Source organism: Asterias rubens, chromosome 9 (genome assembly GCF_902459465.1).
Source record: "Asterias rubens chromosome 9, eAstRub1.3, whole genome shotgun sequence".
In the NCBI taxonomy this organism is placed as follows: Eukaryota; Metazoa; Echinodermata; class Asteroidea; order Forcipulatida; family Asteriidae; genus Asterias; species Asterias rubens.
Genome location: NC_047070.1, coordinates 1,899,075 through 1,920,005, shown reverse-complemented (window position 1 = coordinate 1,920,005; position 20,931 = coordinate 1,899,075). Strand labels below are relative to the sequence as shown.

The window sequence follows — 20,931 nt, the reverse complement described above, 5'->3', positions numbered from 1 at the left end:
AGATTTAGAATTTGAGGTCTCAAAATCAAGCATCTGAAAGCACACAACTTGGTGTGACAAGGGTGTTTTTGTTTCATTATTATCTTGCAACTTCAACAACCAAATGAGCTCAAATTTTCACAGGTTTGTTATTTTATGCATAAATGTTGAGATACACCAAGTGAGAAGACTGGTCTTTGATTACGAATAGTGTCCAGTGTTTTAAAAAAAAATTCTAGTAAAATCAACCAAAAATAATTTCTTCAGTGTTCTTGATGAACATAATATGTAATCATGTTTTATAACTGATACATTTGTTTTTACTGAGGGCCTCCCTGGAAAGCAGGGCCAGTCGCCGATCAGAGTTTACCCTCATTAAAGATGACGACGACGTAAATATATAAAATAAAACTACAAGCATGTTGTCTTTAAGTTTTTGAAATAATTTGATGAAGCTATCTCAGTAAGAGCTTATATGAAGAAGTGACTTTGTTTTGATAATACCTTAAAGACACTTGGCTTGTCTGGTGTTATGAAAACTACTAATATTTAATATCTTAAATGAACCCACACACCAAGATATTCAGCTGGCATGCAATTTGATATCCCCCATCCCCAGGTAGCTAGCTATGGTAGTCCTACGCCACCGCGCTAGCTCTAGCCTCTCCTGAATTCACCACCAGCAACAAGAAAAATCTGTCAATCGGACCGTGAGTACGGGGCTTAATGCGAGTATGATTGAGCGTCCGCAGGGTTGGGCCTCTTTGCTTTTATGCAAATGTCACCTGGTAGGATACAAAGTAAATCAGATAAGGTGGAGAAACATCTGACGCATTAGCATTGCTGAAGAGCCATGGGCTCCTCCATTCTTCCACTCAGCTCCCCTGCACCTGGATGCGGCCAGGGCCAATTTTTTTTCTTCTTCTCTCTCTTTCATCTCGTTCGTTGCTTCAATTCTTACTTGAGCGTTTCAAACTGCATAATTTTTCTCTCTACCTATCATGTCCCCCTGGTCTTCCCCTGGATTGGACGGCCCACTCCTTCGTTCACCCTACAGTCCAGGTTGACTCGGCAACTATACCTTCACCTTGCTGTGCATATTGTGTGGTGGCCGGATGAATATCGGTCACTCACCTTAAGTAGATTTACATTTACGCTAGTGCTTGGTGTGTTTTTTTCTTCGCCATTATTAGTAGACACCAGATAAGAGACCAGGTTTCCTTGAGGGTACTGCAACCAATCTCTGTGGTGGTTTATTTTTTTTTAACGTCCTCAATTATTTGTTGCGTAGCATTATATCCAAATTATAAAGTGTACAATGGGTTTGCTCGGAGCAATAAAACAAACATGGCGTGATAATCAAGGTTCTCATTCAGAACTCTGGCTATTACCATGTCAATATGTGTCTTATTACATCTTTATATTTTTAGCTTCAATTCGATTTTGTTGAAGAGTTTTTATTTTTTTAAATTTTTAATCGTTACATTTACCACTAGACAAGCTGAGAGTAAGAGGAAGGTGTTTTTCATGTACTCTGATATTTTATAATGTTTATTTTTAATTTGTATCAGAAATGTTTATAAAACATTAAAATAACAAATTGTTATAAACATTTCTGAATAATGCAAATCAGGATAAAGTGACTGAAACATCTTCACAATCAATCCATAGACATTTACAATGTATCATACAATGTATCTGAACATGATATCATTTTCCATGCATCATGTCAATTTATTAAATTCGTAAGTTTTAACAAAGAAATCAGGAAAAGATAAATCAGTTGTTAGTTCTATGCTTAACAAAATTAATTTTTTTAATTGAGTGAAAAAATGGGAGGAGCTAGAGTAGCAAAACATCATTTTAATCTGTTTTCATCTTCAAGACCTATTGTAATAATGACCCCCTTCCTTCAATACGGTGGTGTAATGAACACCCACAAGCCACTATGAAGACTTATTTGCATCAATAAGGAATTTATAAAAACACAACGTAGGGTTTTGTGAACGCCTAGTGTCTGCATCCTTCTTAAAGAGCCAAGGATGAGATTTCCTTGCTCCTTTTCCCGTCCGTCTTACTGTTGCTAGAAACCATTATCTGCAGATCACAAAGAAGAAGAAGAAGACTTGGATCAGTTATAGCCACTGCAAGGGTTTACCTTGAGTTATAGTGATTGGCAGTGGTGTTTGAGCCTGGCCACCTACAAATAAAATCATGTTTTCTTTTCTTAGGATTTATCTTAAATGGACAAAAAATCAGTGAAGTAGAAAACAATTATAACAAGTTAATGTAACATTGATTGGTTCTGGTGTATGAACTCGGCCTGTTGGATATAAATTTATGTTCATAATTTTAGAGATATCTGACGGATTGCAAGGCAAAATAGATGTAAGATTTATTGGTTCTGGTGTATGAACTTGGCCTGTTAGATATAAATTTATGTTTGTCGTTTTAGAGATATCTGATTGATGCAAAATAGGTGTAAGATTTAATGCTACATTGAGTGTGTCAGTGGTGGTTTGGCCAGCTGGATATAAAATAAGGTTTGTCTGCTTATAAAGCCGGACATAAGAAAAACGAAACAAGGTCTTAAAACGATTTATGCACTTAAAGGCTCTACATGTATGTAATTTTTTCTAAACCAAAACACAATGTCCACAGATTTACATTAAACGTAAACAGTTTGAAGATAATGATAGTAGAAAGCATCCCTGAAAATATTATTTACTGAGGTGCTTTTGTTTTTGAGAAATGATTAAAACAATGTCACAAAAATAATTGTTGTCTCAGTTTTAGCATGTAAAAACGTACACGTATTACAATGGTATGTTATGGTAATATACACTAACTGGTTCATATGTTTTTACATGCTAAAATAATTTTCGTCTCAGTGAGACAAAAATTATTGTGCGACTTGTTTTACTAATTTTTCAAAAACTACAGCACCTCGGTAGTTAATATTTGAAGGGAAGCTTTCTACTATCATTATCTTCAAAATGTTAATCTGTGGACATTTTGAAAAAGTGCCCGAATCCTTTAATGATATATATTGCAGGAACTTCACTGGCTACCCATTCGACAACGAATTCAATTCAAAATTCTACTTATTGCATTTAAATCTCAGTTTGGCTTGACTCCGTCTTATATTGCAAATCTCCTTGTACCTTATGCCCCCTCTCGCACTCTTCGTTCTTCTGCTAAGTCCCTTTTAACTATTCCTAGAACATCCTCATCATATGGCGATCGTTCCTTTTCCGCTTGTGCTCCTAAACTTTGGAACGCTTTAACTAATAACATCAGGCGCTGTAGTTCTCTTCCATTGTTTAAAAACTTGCTTAAAACTCATTTATTTAAATCCTCTTACACTTAGCTCGTTACATGTCTTGACAGTAGATTATTCATTGTATAATTTTGTATTATGTTCTACATTTCTTTTTTGTTGTATGTATTGTTTTTTTGTTCTGCGCCTCGGAATAGGGTCTTGTACACTAGATAGATGGCGCATTATAAATGCATTATTATTATTACTATGAGGAACATGTATTTATTCTAGGGAACCAAGAGATCATGGAGTCACCTTTTATCCTGTGAAAGTACAGACACTATTTCATTAAATACGTTTTAGAGTTGAAGGATCAGTCATTGTATCTTTCCCATAGATGGATACCTTATATTCTAACATGTAGAAAATACAATTATGCGCACTGCATTGACGTTAGTTGATCACACAATCTTTGAGTACACAATTAGACACACTAGCAGTTGTCATTGTCAAAGATTTACCAGAGTAATCGGGGTGAGTACAGACTTCAGTGTGAACCCAGGTATATTATGACGAGGGTCACTTGTTATATTCTCCTCTCTCCATTGTGTTATTTCTGTTTTTTTGATGTTGCAATTTGTTTAAGCATGAACTGCACATTGTGATCTTGAGTTGAGTAAGTCTCGTGATAAAAACTTGCAAAGTGTTCTCTAGGTGTTCATATATGGTAGGTGGAAAAGGCTTTGGTCATCAGCATTTATAAATTATGAAAAGTTGTAAAACTGAAACTAAGTATCAAATCTATGATTCTTATAAAAAAAATCATATCAGAGACGTTTTAACCATCTAAAGACTACTACAAAAATTTTTAAATGAAAATATACATTTTTTTGTTATAATTAGAATTCAATCAAGGGTCTACCAAGGATTTGGTAAAAGAGTGTCAAATTTTGCTGGAAATTATAAAACTGGGTGTTCATATTTTTCACTTACAATACATAAATGTAAATGACAGATAAAAACAGGGTGTCCAAAAGACACTCCTCTGGTTAACACTATGGTTTCAATCAGATACCAAAAAACAAAGAGAATGCCACTAAGATTGTCTTGAATGTTAAAAGTAGAATAAGATAATCTAAATCATAAAAATGACTTTATGTTTTTTGTTTTACCTTTTCCCTCTACCACTCTCTCTTCTCTACTTGAACTACTATTTTACTCTCTCCCTCCTTCCATACCCTCCCCACCCCATCTCCCACTCTATCTGTCGGTTTCTTCTAACTCTAGTTGCGGATCTGCAGCTGTCACTTTCCAGGAGGAGAGAAGAAAGAAGGAGACGTCCCCGTTCCTGATCCAGAGCTCGACGCACCAGTCACTGTGGATATCAGCACGCTCAACAACTCGCGGCCACGCTCTCCTATGGACAAACAGAAGAAGCCAAAACGTCCTAGAATGTCTGTCGATAGGATTGTAGAAGGTCAGTTCAAAGTTCGAGGTTCAAGGTTTATTCTGTATAGACCTTTTCGCAAATACCCAATGCGCGAGCGCTAACTATTAAACAAGGTATACCAGCGATGAGGTCTAGCTATGTCAAAAAATAGGTCTGCTTTTTCGTATTTTTTTTCAATTCTTTTTTTCCAAAGCTTGTCCGGGATTGGATATCAATTGCGGACTTTCAGGAACATTTTTTTGTTCACAGATACATTCTATTTCTCAGAATGATGCATGTCGGGCCTCCAATTAATCTACGTCATCCCAACTTAATCACAACTTGAACTTTCACAAAGGTCAGCGCCATGTGGTGTGCAACCAATCAATGTAGGGGTGTTAACCGTTTGACACAACATCAATTTAAATCTGACTCCATGTTACCAAAACCCCTTTACCAACAATTAAAGCCATTGGACCCTTTCGGTACAGAAAGAAGAAAAAAAAGTTCACAGATTTACAAATAATTTACAGGGTTTACAGAAGGTAAAGGTGAAAGACTTCTCTTGAAATATTAGTCCATGAAATGCTTTACTTTTTGAGAAAACGGTAAAACAATATAAATTCTCGTTAGCGAGAATTACGGATTTGTTATAAACACATGTCATGACACGGCGAAATGCGCGAAAACAGGAGTGGGTTTTCCCGTTATTTTCTCCCGACTCCGATGTCTGATTGAGCCTAAATTTCCACAGGATTGTTGTTTTATATATAAGTTGTGATACATGAAGTGTGGGACTTGGCCAATACTGTTTACCGAAAGGGTCCAATGGCTTTAATACAAAAATTTCATTTTATTTACGTTTACATGACACCTATGGCTCCTACCGATTCACAGTTTCCTTCCTCGATGAAACCGCCTCAAAAATCTCACCAAGACTTAATGACCCCTGAGCTCTTCCACCAATTCACAATGACCTTTCCCCTACACCCAGACTCATTGCCCAATCCCAATCCATGAACTAACCATACTCATTTAACCCACATTCTACAACCCACTAACCCCACACCCCCTTTAAAGACACTGGACACTATTGGTAATTGTCAAAGACCAGTCTTCTCACTAGCTGTGTCTCAACATATGCATAAAATAACAAACCTGTGAAAATCTGAGCTCAATCGGTCGTCAAAGTTGCGAGATACTAATGAAAGAAATAAACACCCTTGTCACACAAAGTTGTGTGCTTTCAGTTGCTTGATTTCGCGACCTTAAGTTCTAAACTTGAGGTCTCGAAATCAAACTCGTGGGAAATTACTTCTTTCTCGAAAACTACGTTACTTCAGAAGGAGTCGTTTCTCACAATGTTTTATATTATCAACATCTCCCCATTACTTGTAATCAAGAAAGGTTTTATGATAATAATTATTTTGAGTAATTACCAATAGTGTCCACTGCCTTTAAACCTCTCCAGAACCCCCTAAACCTTACCCTCATCACTCCCCAATCCCCAAGGGCAAACAGAAGAAGCTGAAATTTCCCCCCAATATCCATAAATAAGATTGCGAAACGTGCACTGGTCCTGACAAAATTGCAAGCAGTGAGGATCTATTCAATTAGAGAATGGGAAGTAAGGTATTACTCCAGTGTTCAATCCCTAACTAGGAACTGGGTCTCGTATTAGTGTTACACAATGTCAGGACATCAAATAGTAACTAGCTTTCCGGGGAAAAAGGGGGAAAAATCTATCAAGGGAATATTACATCAATGAAAACTTGATTTGAATATTTTTGATCTAGAGTACACATTTTCTGTTACTCACAGTTTAAAAAACAATTTCTTTAAACTGAAGTCCAAGCAAGGAAAACATGGGAAGCCAGGGTCCAATTTCAAAGAGCTGCTTAAGCAGAAAACAATGCTTAGAACTGTCTGCTAAGCAAAAACAAGAAGGATACCAGTTTGTAACTGGCATGGTATTTTGGCTGGTAACCTTATTCTGATTAGTGTAATGTTATTGCGCAGCTCTATGAAGTTGGGCCATGGCGACCAAAACTAAAGGAATTTGAAACAGAAAGTGGTGAGAATAAACTATAAATAATAGTAACTTGCGGGTACAACCATGTGAAATTATGGAAACAAAGACAAAATTTGAATTCAAAACTGAGATGACTGAAATACCAAGGCATACATTGCATCAATTTTAGATTTCCGTAACATCTACAGACGAGAATGTCAACCGCTTCAGATCTCTGCAACTACAGACAAGAATGTGTGAACAGATCGCCTTTCTTTACTTAAGATTAACTGTGGTATGGAATAGTCATTGTGTCTCTCCTAAGGTCAAAGGTCATTGACTCTAGTGACTCTCTTTAGTTGTAACTGCATGGTGATAAATGACATGTTACTGGTACAAGACTCGCTTTAAAATCACTGGAATTCTTGTCAAATCTTCGGTAGGAAAGCATTTTTTGTTTAGCTGACGGCTGTCACAATAAAATATTTGTAATTCACTGGGCAAATCAGATTTTATCTAGTCTGTTGTGAAGAATCTTTTAAGGTAGGAATAAACTATAAATAATAGTAAGTCCGCGGGTACAACCATGTAATAATTCTCTCTTTAGGGAGTTTTGGCTGTGAAAAGACCTGGTTTGATATGAACATTTCAGTATACTCTGCTCGTCTTTTTTTCTTTCTTTTTTTCTCTCCTGAAGATGAGTAGAGTATACTGTTTGAACTATAGAGACCAAACCAGCTCTTTTCACAGCCAACACTCCTCAAAAGAGATTTATTACATGGTTGTGATATTAACCGAGGTCTTAGAGTAGAACTCATTGTATTCTACCCAAGAGCTCTAACCAAAGTATTTATAAAGCAAACAATAAATGAGCAATTTATTCCGAATGTTATCCTTCCCCGTGTAGGTATTCGCCACCCAACAGCCGCTGTCACTGGAAATAACCCGCAGCCTCTCCCTGCCCGACCGTTAGTGGCGCTGCTTGATGGGCGGGACTGTAGCGTTGAGATGCCCATCCTTAAAGATGTTGCCACGGTAGCATTCTGCGATGCTCAATCTACAAATGAAATACATGAAAAGGTGAGACAGGGCCTGGGCCATGGTAAAGGACGAATCCTGCGAATGCGATACAAATTTTGACGTCACAGGGCCGTTTTCATTGCAAATTTTTCGTAGGAGTTGAGCACAGGTCATTTGTGGCGAAAAATGTTGTATCGCATTCGCATTCGCCAGGAAGTATGGGAATTAGGCTAGGCTTTGTAAGTATGGTAGTGTGTTTTTTTTTCTTTTTTCTTTATAATCTTGTTACAATGTTTTGTGTCATTGACCTAAACATTTGAATTGTTAAAGGATCATTCTTTGATGCCTACCCATCAGAGACCTATCATAATTTCTCTCAGTTCTTTTTGATCTTAAGCTTGTCAAGATTTCATCAAGTTTAACATTTCCGAATCCTATTTTTTCATGACAATGTTTCTGTGTCATTTTTTCCTGAATATTTGAATTGTTTAAGGACCATTCTTTGATGCCTACCCAATCCTTGTATCTCTATCTAGAGCCCCTCATCATTTCCTCAAAACTCCAAATCATGTCTGTTCTCCACCCTCACCATGACCTTCTTGGCAAGGGATTTCCAATTTCCCAAGTTGTTGTTGTTATTGGACCAAGTTGTCTTCCTTATCTAAAAAAAGGGTTCCTTCTTCCGCCAGCAAAGGGGGTCCCCCTGGGATGGAGGACCCAGGCACGATGCCGGATTCCCAGCAATTATAGACATCCTTGTTTACACCCCCCCTTCTACCTCCAATCTCTAAACACTGGTGGGTAAAAAACTCTCTGATTCACCGATGAGATTCCACTTGTTCATCGATCCGTCGTCTTCCTGTCTCAAGATTTCTTTACAAAGCACGGGATCATGTGAGAGGATATTCAAAACCCTAAAGCTACCTAAAGCCATCTTATCCCATTTCTTAATCCCTTTCGCCTTAATCCCATACTCATCATTGTTTGGTATGGTGTTTCTTGTACAACTCTTGTGCAAACCTTCGTGCAATTGTTTTATTTCTCTTTGATCAAACATTCGTTTCGTATTCCTGTCGCTTCATGTGAAAATTACTTTACAAAGCACTTGTGTATTCCTGTCTCTTAAAGATGCTATGTCAGATTTTTGGCCGATTTAACCCAAAAATGTTGTTATAAAATTCAATAGGTATTTTGATGGGGGTCGAGAAAGTTACAAGCTTTCATTTGAGCCATTGCTCGAAAAAGTCCGCCAATTATTAGTAGCAGTGAAATCAAGTGCTCAAAATTATTTTTTTGTCGGGACAATATATCACGTGACCAATTCTTATGTGTTTTATAAGAAATGTTTTAAATATTTGTCATGGTTCTTGACCATTAAAAGTAAAAGTTTAACTTTTTTTCGTTAGAGCGGGTGATACTCTTTGAAATACCATTCACTCAAAAAAATCTATTTTTTAATGTTTGGGGCCAAAAATCTGACATAAACTCTTTAATGTGAAAATTACTTTACAAAGCACTTGTTACGGGAACATGTGAGACGATATTCAAACCTCCTTATCCTATTTTCTTAATCTCTTATGCCTAATCCCATACACTTAATTTTGTTAAGGATCATTCTTGTAAAACTGAGCATTAACAGTCCATCAAGCAATGTTTGTTGTATATTCGTTTTTAAGACAGTGGACACTATTGGTAATTTTCAAAGACCAGTCTTCTCATCATCATCATCATTCGGCATAGACTTGCGTTCGTGGCCGCCTCGTCCTCAGGTTGTAATGGTGGCGCACTCCTGGAGTTGCCGCCATCACCTGGTGTCTTTCAATCGCTTCTCATCTCAGTTCTTTGACGCTTCTTCTCACTTGGTGTATCTCATTATATACATAAAATAACAAACCTGTGAAAATTTGAGCTCAATCGGTCGTCGAAGTTGCGAGATAATAATGAAAGAAAAAACACCATTGTCACACGGAGTTGTTTGCTTTCAGATGCTTGATTTCGAGACCTCAAGTTCTAAATCTGAGGTCTCGAAATCAAAGTCATGGAAAACTACTTCTTTCTTGAAAACTACTCCACTTCAGATAGAGCCGTTTCTCACAATGTTTTATACTACCAACCTCACCCCATTACTCGTTACCAACTAAGGTTTAGTGCTAATCATTATTTTGAGTAATTACCAATAGTGTCCACTGCCTTTAAATCCAGTCACAATTTGAGAATCCACATAGGCTTTAAAACTCTGGTTCACTTCACTAAAGTAGTAATAATAAAAGTTTTGCTGAATAAAGCCCGGTTCATACTTCCTGTGATTGTGAATGTGATACGGATTTTGCCATTACAAGTTCGCAATGAATAATTAGCAACAGTTGAGCTGTTTTCAACTCCTGCGCAACATTCGCTGAGAAATTTGACGTCAAAATTTGCTTCGTATTCGCATTCGTAGGAAGTATAAACTGGCTTTGTTATAATCACTTCTCCGGCACATACAAAAAATCAACAACAAGGGTTGTGCTCGATACAAGCGAAAAGAGAAACTAACAAGTGGGACTAAATAGCTTTAGCGGATACAAAGGTCAAGACTGTTGAACTTTCACAAGTTAAAGTACCTGGGAATTCTCAGATAGAAATATTCTGCACAAGTTTCCTGCTGTCCACTTGTTTGGTATTTCCTTGCCTCTAGAATTAAAAAAAATAGTGCTTTGTTTTGATTTCCCTCTGGTGAAGTTGATTAGTTGATTAGACTGTTGTTCTTCCCGATGAGACACTTGGGAATTGGAACGAGACTGAGATATTGTGTGGTCGTTGTACTGTAAACTTGGAACACTTTCCAGCTAAACCCCATGTTATAATTTTAAAGGGTACTACTGGAAATTTCTCAAAATAATTGTTATTATAAAAACTTACTTGGTAATGAGCAACGGAGAGTTGTTGATAGTAGAACACATTGTGACAGTGGACAATATTTTTGATTTATTCTAGGGGAAATTTGTGCTGGGCAGTATGCACAATGTACTTTGCTCAGAGTGCTGGGGAAAAATTGTGGGTTCTTTGCAGGCCCGCCCAGCACCGCCCAGCACCGCCCAGCACTGCCCAGCACCGCCCAGCACCGCCCACCGTGGCTACAACAGTGACTACCACCCATACAACGCCCCTCACCTCACCCCAGCTTTCATCCCCACCCTCATCCCCATTCCCCATTCCCCATCCCCACCGGCCATTTCCTCATTACCTAATTCCTAATAGACTAGTTGGGGCTATGATCACGCTACGAATGTCCAGCCAGTAGGATGTGAGACATAGGAAATAACTGATCATGGTCCAACCACCTTGCATGTGGTAGCAACCCCTCTGGTCTGATCGTCGGTTGGTTGATGGGGGGGGGGGATCCAATTCGGCCAATTAGCGAAAATGAGCTTCTATTCTGGTTTTTAATGTCTCATCCTGTATCCCTGCTCCCTGCAGTGTCTTCGTGTGTAGCTTTTGTTACCCTGGAGTTGACAATTGGCATCAAGAATTATAGACAACCTGGTCAGGAATTAACGAACCAATAATGACCAAAAACTACACAGACATTGTTATCACAGCTTGCTGTTGTTTAATCATAGAATACTAGTCCTAAGTTTGAGCAAGTAATTGTACTTAGTAAAAAATGTTTTGTGTAGATCCAATAATTCCTAACCATGGTTTCCTTGTGATGCAAGGTCGCTGAGTTCTAACAAGGGTTGTAGAAGTAATTGGGCCTTCCATCCGATTTCATACCTTCAACAGTTAATAAGCAGGACAGTTCTTTTCCCAACTGAGAAGTCTCCCAACCTCCGAAAGAAACCTATTCCATTACGCTTAGCAAGGTATTATACTTAGCAAGACAAGTTATCAAAACAATATAATCTACCCAGCAAGTAGATATACACATGCAGGCCTGTAAGCTTCGATTTTGAAAGGGCATGGGCATCAAGGCATTTCTCCTCGGTAAAGGGCACCCTTTGAGGAAATTGTAAATTTCTACTGGAGCATTTCAGGGGCACCAGGGGGGCAAAGGAGGTAATCACCTCTGTTGCCTCTGTGAACTATCAGGCCTACACGTGGTGTTACCGCAAACCAAATATACCTTGCTACCTCCCCATGCAATGCCTCAAATCCCAATAGTGTTTACCCTCGTACCACGATCTATAATCAAGAAAGTTGATTATTCATCGCTCTCTTTCCCCCTAAACGAGGGTCCCCCCTACAGCTCCAATGAGTCCACTAAATCCCTGGTAGTGATTTGAGAAAACCAGGAAGTGATCAATATAAACCTGAAGCCTTTGACATCGTTGGGAGGATGGGTGTAAAATGACAGGGCAGAAAGGTTACTATATCGCCCCTACTGCTTCTATCACTCAACTCAGGGGTTGATCAAGGTAGATAAAACCACTATGCTGAATGGATAAGACTAAATGAGGATTTCCTTGGAAGCTGGTCGACTGCTGGCAGATGGCCAGAGACTTTTGTGATTGGCTGTGGGTAGAGAAAGGACCACGGAAGTCGGAGAGACTGGTCTCCACTCGAATATTCAGTTGCTTAAACTATGATTGAAGATGGGAACAGTTTTGGTGAATCATCATAATTAGAGTGAAATTCATTGCACAGTCATTTCGTGGTGTTTGTTTTTGACGTGTGAAGAATTGAATATAAGCTGATTGCGGTCAAACTTATTACATGTTTTCAAATTTGGGAATTCCTCCCCCGTTTGTCTCCTTATTCTATTATTACGCCTTAGTTTTTTTCTGTGTGCTTATTTCTGACTCTCTCTCTCTATTCGTGTATTTCCACTTCTCTGCTTATGTTACACTTCCTGTTCATGTTTGTTGCGTTGTGATTTAGCCTTCGAGAAAGACTCTGCTAGAGTTGAAACGTCAGGCCATTACCTATTTTGGGCATTTACACCGTAGGTTCTTTTGGCTCGTAAGCAGTTTGCAATCAGCTTATTCTATTTTCTCTTTCCTAATTCTTGATAAAGCAATGAATGAAGTTTACCTGCAGTTCCATATCATGGTTACCAGTTATGCTATCTTTTGCCCTTAATTTCCCGTTTTCCTCCACAAAAAGTGCCGTTTCACCGCAAGCCCTTGCATGAAGATACCAACCCAACCCTATGGAGACACCCTTTTCCTTCCCTTCAACCCTTCTTCTTGAAACTAGCCAATGTCCCGTTGAGATAAAAACATGCACCCTGAGACGAATGTATGAATCACACTGGTTCACCCATTGGTGTCTTAGAGATGCCAAATTTAGACCGATGGAGAAAGGAGTGTTCTAGATTTGGAAGTATCTAGGGATGGAAGTATTTTAAGGAAATCTACAAAAAGATTTGTTTTCAAGACTTACGTGTAGTCATTGAATTAGAGTTTGGTTTCTCGTGGGTCTTTAAAGGCACTGGACACTATTGGTAATTACTCAAAATACCTGTTAGCATAAAAAACTTGTAATGAACAATGGAGAGATGTTGAAAGTATAAAACATTGTGAGAATTGCCTTCATGTGAAGTAACATAGTTTTTGAGTAAAAGGTAATTTCACACAAAGGTGTTTTTCTTTCATTATTCTCTTGCAACTTCGATGACCAAATGAGTCCATTTGTTATTTTATACATATGTTGGGAATACTTTTCTTTGAAAATTACCAAAGGTGTCCAGTACCTTTATTAATCTATGTCCAAATAGTTGTGGCTATGGCTAGATGACTCAGATTAGCCACTAGCCATAGGAGAAACAATGGTTTCTTCTGACTGACTGACTGACTGACTGACTGACTGTCAGACTGTAGTTTAAGCTCAAGTTGCAGCTCAAGCACCTCAAGCTTCTTCAGACGTTGAATGGAAGTCTCCTTGAGATATTCCGAATAAATTTGAATAAATTGAATACATTTGAATATATTTGTTCCAGGTGCTGAATGAAGCCATTGAGGCGCTGTTGTATCATTCCATCAGAATGAAAGTCTCCTTGAGATATTCCGAATAAATTTGAATACATTTGCATATATTTGTCTAGGTGCTGAATGAAGCTGTGGGGGCGCTGTTGTATCACTCCATCACATTGACCAAAGAAGACTTGGAAAAGTTCAAAGCATTACGGATCATTGTACGTATTGGATCTGGATATGATAATATAGACATCAAAGCCGCTGGCGATTTAGGTACGTTGGTCCACCTTCCTCATCCATGGTTAATTCTCTTTTAGTGCAACTGTAATTTCCCTTTTGTCTACCTGTCTTTTGTCCCACATTTTTTTAATGGATGTTATTTTTGCAGCGGGGATTAAGAGTATAATTTGTTTTTCACCCTTGCACCGATGTGTATTGAGCACTAGATACTTCAAACTTTCCAGAGTTTTGTGGGGGAAAAAAACCACAGGCACATCACTCGGCTGGGATTGGAACCCGCGACCTTTGCATTGCTAGAGCAGAAGTCTTTCCGCTTGACCACCGAACTAGTCGGTGGCTAGAGGCAGTTCGAATCCACTGTTTTCACTGAACTCAGGAAAGAGTATACATTGCCTTAAACACTTCAGTGTAATTGTAAAAACAAATTGTACACATTTTTATGAATGATGAATTATTTTGAATTTTTAATCATATCAAAATTACCAGTATATATTTTATCTTCGGTACACATTTTATTGTATGTTTTGAGGATTTTTTTTTTAATTACAAGCCTGAGGCAGTTCCACCCAAGTAATATGCCCGTTATTTTTTTCTATACAGAATTCGGGGGAAAGTACTGAGTATACAGTGCTAACACACATTGGTGTAAGGGTGAAAAACAAATTATATTCTTTATCCCCAATGCAAATTCAACATCTATACAGTTTGAAGTGATGTTTAAAGCTTTACATCGGTGTGAAGGTAATAATATGGGAATCATTTGTGAATCACACCCCTCCAGCTGTGATATGGTAAAGCCCTCCGTAGCCCTCGGGTAAACACCTCCTTATAAGAGAATGCTGTGCGCATCGCGCGTATCGGGTGATGTGGTACAACTGTTTCAGCCGTTGCTCTCAACCAATAGGAATGAAGAAACTGTCTTATAAGAACAGGTGCAAACTCGCGTGTCACGCCCATGTTTCAACACTTTTGACTGGTCATAAACAAAGGTCATACACACCCACGTGACGCGCTCTCCACCAATCTCTCCAGGAATAGCGAAACTGTCTGAGGTATTAATGAATAAACTATAAAGAATAGTAAATAAAATATAAATGTTGTTGTTGTCATTATTGTTATTCTAGGTATGGCTGTGTGTAACGTACCTGGTTATGGCGTGGAGGAAGTAGCAGACTCAACGCTGTGTCTGATCTTGAATCTATACCGTCGGACTCATTGGATGGCGGAGATGGTTAAAGAAGGAAAGAAACTCCTCGGAGCTGAACAGATCAGAGAAGCTGCTGTAGGAGCAACAAGGATCAGAGGAGAAACACTGGGAATCATTGGGCTAGGTTGGTGGACTGGGGGTCAATTTCACAAAGAGTTTTTCAGAAGCCGAGTCACACTGCAGCGATAACGAAAAGGATAACGATCATGACGCAAAGAGAACGCATTCTATGGGTTGAATTGCTCCCTGCAGAATACGCACAAGCTCATTCAACCAATAGAATGCCTTCTGTTTGCGTCGTTATCGTTATCGTTCTCGTTATCGCTGCAGTGGGACCGGGCCTTTAGGCCTAGTCTTAACTTAGGACTTGTCCTAGGAGATATTAAAAACTGAAGGCTAGTCCTAAGTAGAACGAGTTACTGGTCCTAACTCGAGATAAGACTAGTCTTGACTCTTTGTGAAATTCACCCCTGGTTATCTTATCAGAACAAGGTTTACCCTTGGGGTTTAAGGATTGGGGTACTTTTTGTTTAACACAAACCACAAACGTCCACAGATTTAACTCACACAGCTTGAAGATAATGATGGTAGAAAGCTTCCCTTAAAATATCACTTGCTGAGGTGCTGTAGTTTTTGAGAAATGATTAAAACAATTTTACAAAAATGATTTTAGTCTCAGTGAAATGAATTTTTTAAGCATATACAACAGATTAACGCGACTCTCCTGAAAACATTGCTCTTTGATTTTACTTTTTTTCTCTCAAAAACTAATGACTAATGAAGCTGAACAGACCGTTACAAGTTGCTACTACACCCACTCTGTTTGCACACAGTTTAAGCCTGGACGGCTACATGTTTTTCAGAACGTAATGAGAACGAGTTCAGTGTGATGGGGGCATAAGGAGTTGACAATAATAAGATGTTATTTATTTTGTAGGTCGTTGTGGTACAGCGGTAGCGCAAAGAGCCAAGGCATTTGGGTTCAGCATCCTCTTCTATGACCCATACCTCGCTGATGGTATAGAAAAATCACTGGGGCTTACTCGTGTCTACACATTACAGGTAAATACAACAAGGGCTCAATTTCATAGAGCTGCTTAGCGGCTGATTTTGTGCTTAGTGGATGACTTCCATTTCATAGCGCTGCTAACTGCAAGCACATAAAAAGGCGTGCTGACCTTTCGGGGCTTACTGCACGAAAATGAATGGCGTAACAATCCAACTGAATGGTGACACGCAATATGGTCGCCAAGTTTTCTTGCTAACTAATTTTCTTGTTAGCACGAACATTTGGTTACCGTTAATCAGTGCTTAAAATTCTAATAAACAAGAAGGAATCCTTCCTTAGATTAATTCGGTGAGGTTTGCGGTAATACCATGTACAAATCTCTCTTTAGTAGTGTTGGTTCTGAACAGAACCCGTTGTTTACAAGCTCAACGTTTTCAATCAGTTTACTCCGATCGTCTTCTTTCCCCTTAAGACGATCAGGCCATCAGATCAAACGCTGAGTTGTCAACAATCGGTTCTTTTCAGAACCAACACTACCCAAGAGAGATTTTCACATGGTGTTACCGCTAACCTCACCTAGTTTCAAATCCCTGTTCCTGAGGTTTTCAAATCTTCACGTCTCTCGTAACCTCTCTTTGCTTAATTCTTATGCTAAATCTTTGATTCTCTTTCTTTCAAATTTGAATGAAACTATGTTGATTCATTTTAATTATTAGTTTTGCTACAATGTTAATGTGTTCATACATGAAATGAGTTTGTTTATTCATTTTTTTTCCTTCTAGAGGCACTCCAACATAAGCTTTGGCTTATTAGTGTTGTGCCCCCACAAAATAATTTTTGGGAAAAGTCCATATTGCACTTGTGATTGTATAGACCTTTATCGTGTTTCCTCCATCTCGGTCATGTTCCTCGTATCAAATAACAATAATGCATGCTAATAATCATTTTGCAATTAGGAACCAGACTAGTTGGTTCTTCAAGCCTTGGTTTGGTAACATTGATATCAATGGGAGAAATTCAAGATGGTTGCAACGTGATACAGGTCTATTGTGCAACAATGAATTCAAATGCATCTGATATTTCTATTAAAAATTGTAACTGTATTGTCTCATCATCTTTGTGTATAAAGTTTTAAAGGGTGTATGTAACTTTTGTTGGACAAAAAACACAATGTCCACAGATTTACACTAAACTTACACAGTTTGAAGATAATGATAGTAGAAAGCTTCCCTGAAAATGTTACGTGCTGAGGTGCTGTAGTTTTGGGGAAATGAGTAAAACATTGTCATGAAAATAGTTTTCGTCTCATGAGACCAAAATTATTTTAATAATTTACAAACAAATTTCCATGACATTGTTTTACTCATTTCTCAAAAACTAAAGCACCCTAGTAAGTAATATTTGAAGGGAAGCTTTCCACTATCATTCGTTTCAAACCCTGTAAGTTGAATGTAAATCTATGGACATTTTGAAAAAATCCTTTAAACTAGGTTTTATATGAAGTGCATTGAAATTGTATTTTTTCTTGTTGCTATATGTCTTTTTAGAGATCTAATTGTGTAATTTTCTCTTTATTTCAATTGCTTGTTATATATTTCATGCCCATTCTGCTTTTAGAAATTTATACCAGTTGCTTTTCCGTTGTTTTGTGTGAATCTTATTCTCTCTCAATGTTTTAAAATGTGTACAGCTAAATCCTTGGCTTTGTACACGCAGTTTTTAAAGCAATTTTTACTTTGTATTCAAGTGTATTTAATCCAACTGTTTTTGTATTAAGGTTGCAAATAAAACTGCTATTCTATTCTATTCTATTCTATTCTATTATATTCTTTTTAAGGGGTTATATAAACACTTTGTAAGTACTTTTTATAATTTGGAATTTCTTACTCTGCCGAAAAGGTTGTAGATTCCTTAAACTCCCACTCAATTTTATAGGCTTACTATAGGAACATACTGCATGACGAAATAAGCATACTGCTTAATTAGGGTCTTGATTTATTTGCTATTATTTATTAGATTAATTACTATAGCGTTCTAATTTGATACTTTTGTTTCTTTGGAATGATTTCTATAGCGTTCTAATTTTATACTATTGTTGCTTTACAGGATCTGTTGTTTCAGAGTGACTGCGTATCGCTTCACTGTTCACTCAACGAACATAATCACCATCTCATTAATGAATTCACCATCAAACAGATGCGCCAGGGAGCGTTCCTCATCAATACCTCACGAGGAGGCTTGATCGATGAGAGCGCCCTCGCTCAGGCTCTGAAAGAAGGCCGTATCCGTGCTGCCGCATTGGACGTCCACGAAAACGAGCCGTTCACGTTCAGCGGGCCATTGAAGGAAGCTCCAAATTTAATCTGTACACCGCATTGTGCGTGGTATAGCGAGCAAAGCAGCACTGAAGTGCGTGAGAGTGCGGCTGGTGAGATTCGCCGTGCTGTGACCGGACGGGTCCCCCACAATCTACGTAATTGTGTCAACAAGGAATACCTCATACCAAGTAATCAGTGGACGGAAGTAGCACATCCACCTGAACTCAATGGCTCGGCCACGTACCGATATGCACCAACTGCACAAGTAGTGGTCCCACAACCTACCGGTACAGCACATAGTCTTGAGAATCACAGCGTGTCGGCACTTATGCTTACATCAAATCTACACGCTGATTCTACATTGACCCCAACACCACAACCAGAAGGGGACCAATGAAAGCAGGGAATACGGGCAATTACCAGTTAATATATAACCACGCCACACTTGCTAAAGAAACACCCACATTTCTCCCCCATCTTCCAAAACAGCAGTGTATATTGAAAACAAAAAAAGAAGGAATTTTTCAAAGGTAACTTTTGCTTCCTGTTTACCTACTCCCCCCGTCCGTTGGTGTGCAGTTGCTGTTGATTTGCCAGAGGCAAAAATCGCTGTCGCCAATGTACCCACCAACTTGTACTGCATCCTATTTGTATTCATCCATCCAATTAATCGTTGTTTTTTAAGAAGTCGTGCATGTGATGTTTTTATCTACTTCAAAGAAATGGAGGAGGAAGAAAAAAAATAATAACTTAAAAAAAAAAAAAAAAAAAAAAAGTGAATAAATTCTTAAATATTTGTATGTACCACCACTGATGTTCGTTAGTGTGCATAATCGTTTGCACCCACTGTCAAGATATTGTGATGTTAAGTGATCAAACCGTTTCCTTGTTACTTGTTAAAAATCGCTGGACCAAGCCTTATACTGGTTATTCTTTGCACAGTGTTTTATAGTCTAATGGGTTTGTTTTTCCCTTGTTTATTCCTTGGGCGCCAGTCTGTGCCGTGTTTGTACCAAATGGGAGGCCTTCCTATTAAAGTAACTGCTGGATGATGCTACTTATCCACAATTTTTGCATATCAGTTTTTGTATTTTTAATTACAATTGGACACAAAAATAAACTAGGGTGAAGCAGTAACAGTAATGCATGCTGTATATTGTAGTTTTATATGAAGACGAAAAATTCCCTACTTGCTTCACATGTTTAACTCTATAGACGAGGTGTCGATATTATTTTGAATTTTTTTGTGTAAATGCATTCATGCTTAAATAATGAGATATTGAAAGTTTCAACTTGGTCAAGTGGTTTGACTGCAGGACTTGCAATCACAAGGTTGTGGGTTCGAATTCCCCAGCTAACCGCTGATTTCACAATGACTAGAATAAATATTGTCGTCTAGTTGTGAATCACAATTTCTTGATTTTTGTTATTCATAATCATAGACGTTAAACCAATGTTTTTATGAGAGAGATTGGTTGTTGCCAGCTTGGTGTTTTTGCTGAGTTCCCTTGATGGGAAGACCATTCAAACAAACAAAAAAACAAACAAACAAACAAACTTAATGGGAGTCTATTCGGGGGCACAAGATTGCAGCAGACTTACCAGGTGTATCAGCTTACCGGAGATATGCGCATGCTGAGAACTGCGAAATCACTGGGAGTTTACGTGGGGTGTCTGCTGCCACCTAGTGTTCCAAAGTTTCTCATTCAAGACATGAATGAGAATAATTCCCCTTTCTTGGTGGCATCTCATTAAGATTCTTGAAGTCAGAAACACAGCTTGTTCTAGACAATGACAGTTTGCTATCAAAACAGATAATTAAGTTATTTTGGCTTTGTGTATTTTTACGAACTTGACAGCAATGTTACAAGTCCATTGGTATTCTCAAAGGTAAACGTCAAGGTTCATCGGCACTAAACAAATACAAACAGCAAGCTACATTTCGATATAACCACAACTTTGTTTTCACATGAGGTGGGTTTATTCCAGCCTCGCTGCCGGGGTCGATAGCTCTCGTCACTCAACCCTGGGAGGGATGTACTGAGAGACAACGTTGATTGGCTCCCAAGTGTGACTACTTTGTGTACTCACTTGTTAAAAACTTTGGAGCACTTGTACGGTGCTTGTAGGACACTTAGTACGGGAGTGCGAAAATGCAAGTATTTTGATGCGATTCCTTTTCAAATGAATCATGTTTTTACACGGCCATGTTAGACATGTTGTATCACATGATCAAAGAAGAATGAGAGAACCCGACTTGATGCCTTTTTACACGTTCAAATTTAAGTGTGGATCGGACACATGCCTAAATGAAGGTGCTAGATTCCAGCACGTTTTAGTGAGTCAATTTCAGGGGATATGAGCGAGCAAGGCATGCTTGGAAAAAAATGGCGCAGCGAGATTGATCACCCCTGGGAACGAGGTTGAGTTGTAGATCAATCTTTATTGAGCAAATCAATATATACAATACATCAATAGGCAGAGGATCAAGAAAGTACATGTACACTTAAGACCAGGTCATTTATCATGACCAGGTCATTTATCATGACCAGGTCATTT

At 38.4% G+C, this 20,931-nt stretch overlaps 1 protein-coding gene across 2 annotated transcripts in view; it reads left to right on the top strand.

Moving 5' to 3' along the window:
- The window catches only part of LOC117294483 (C-terminal-binding protein 1-like), a 64,398-nt gene extending 45,251 nt beyond the window's left edge, over positions 1 to 19,147 (top strand). For both annotated transcript variants that reach the window (XM_033776909.1, XM_033776910.1), the window contains exons 3-8: positions 4,529 to 4,718; positions 7,589 to 7,761; positions 13,727 to 13,871; positions 14,963 to 15,169; positions 15,983 to 16,107; positions 18,161 to 19,147. In XM_033776909.1, the coding sequence (XP_033632800.1) occupies positions 4,661 to 4,718; positions 7,589 to 7,761; positions 13,727 to 13,871; positions 14,963 to 15,169; positions 15,983 to 16,107; positions 18,161 to 18,769 (1,317 nt within the window). In that variant the 5' untranslated portion in view covers positions 4,529 to 4,660 and the 3' untranslated portion in view covers positions 18,770 to 19,147. The remainder of the gene's footprint in view (positions 1 to 4,528; positions 4,719 to 7,588; positions 7,762 to 13,726; positions 13,872 to 14,962; positions 15,170 to 15,982; positions 16,108 to 18,160) is intronic.
- Positions 19,148 to 20,931: the final 1,784 nt, after the last annotated feature.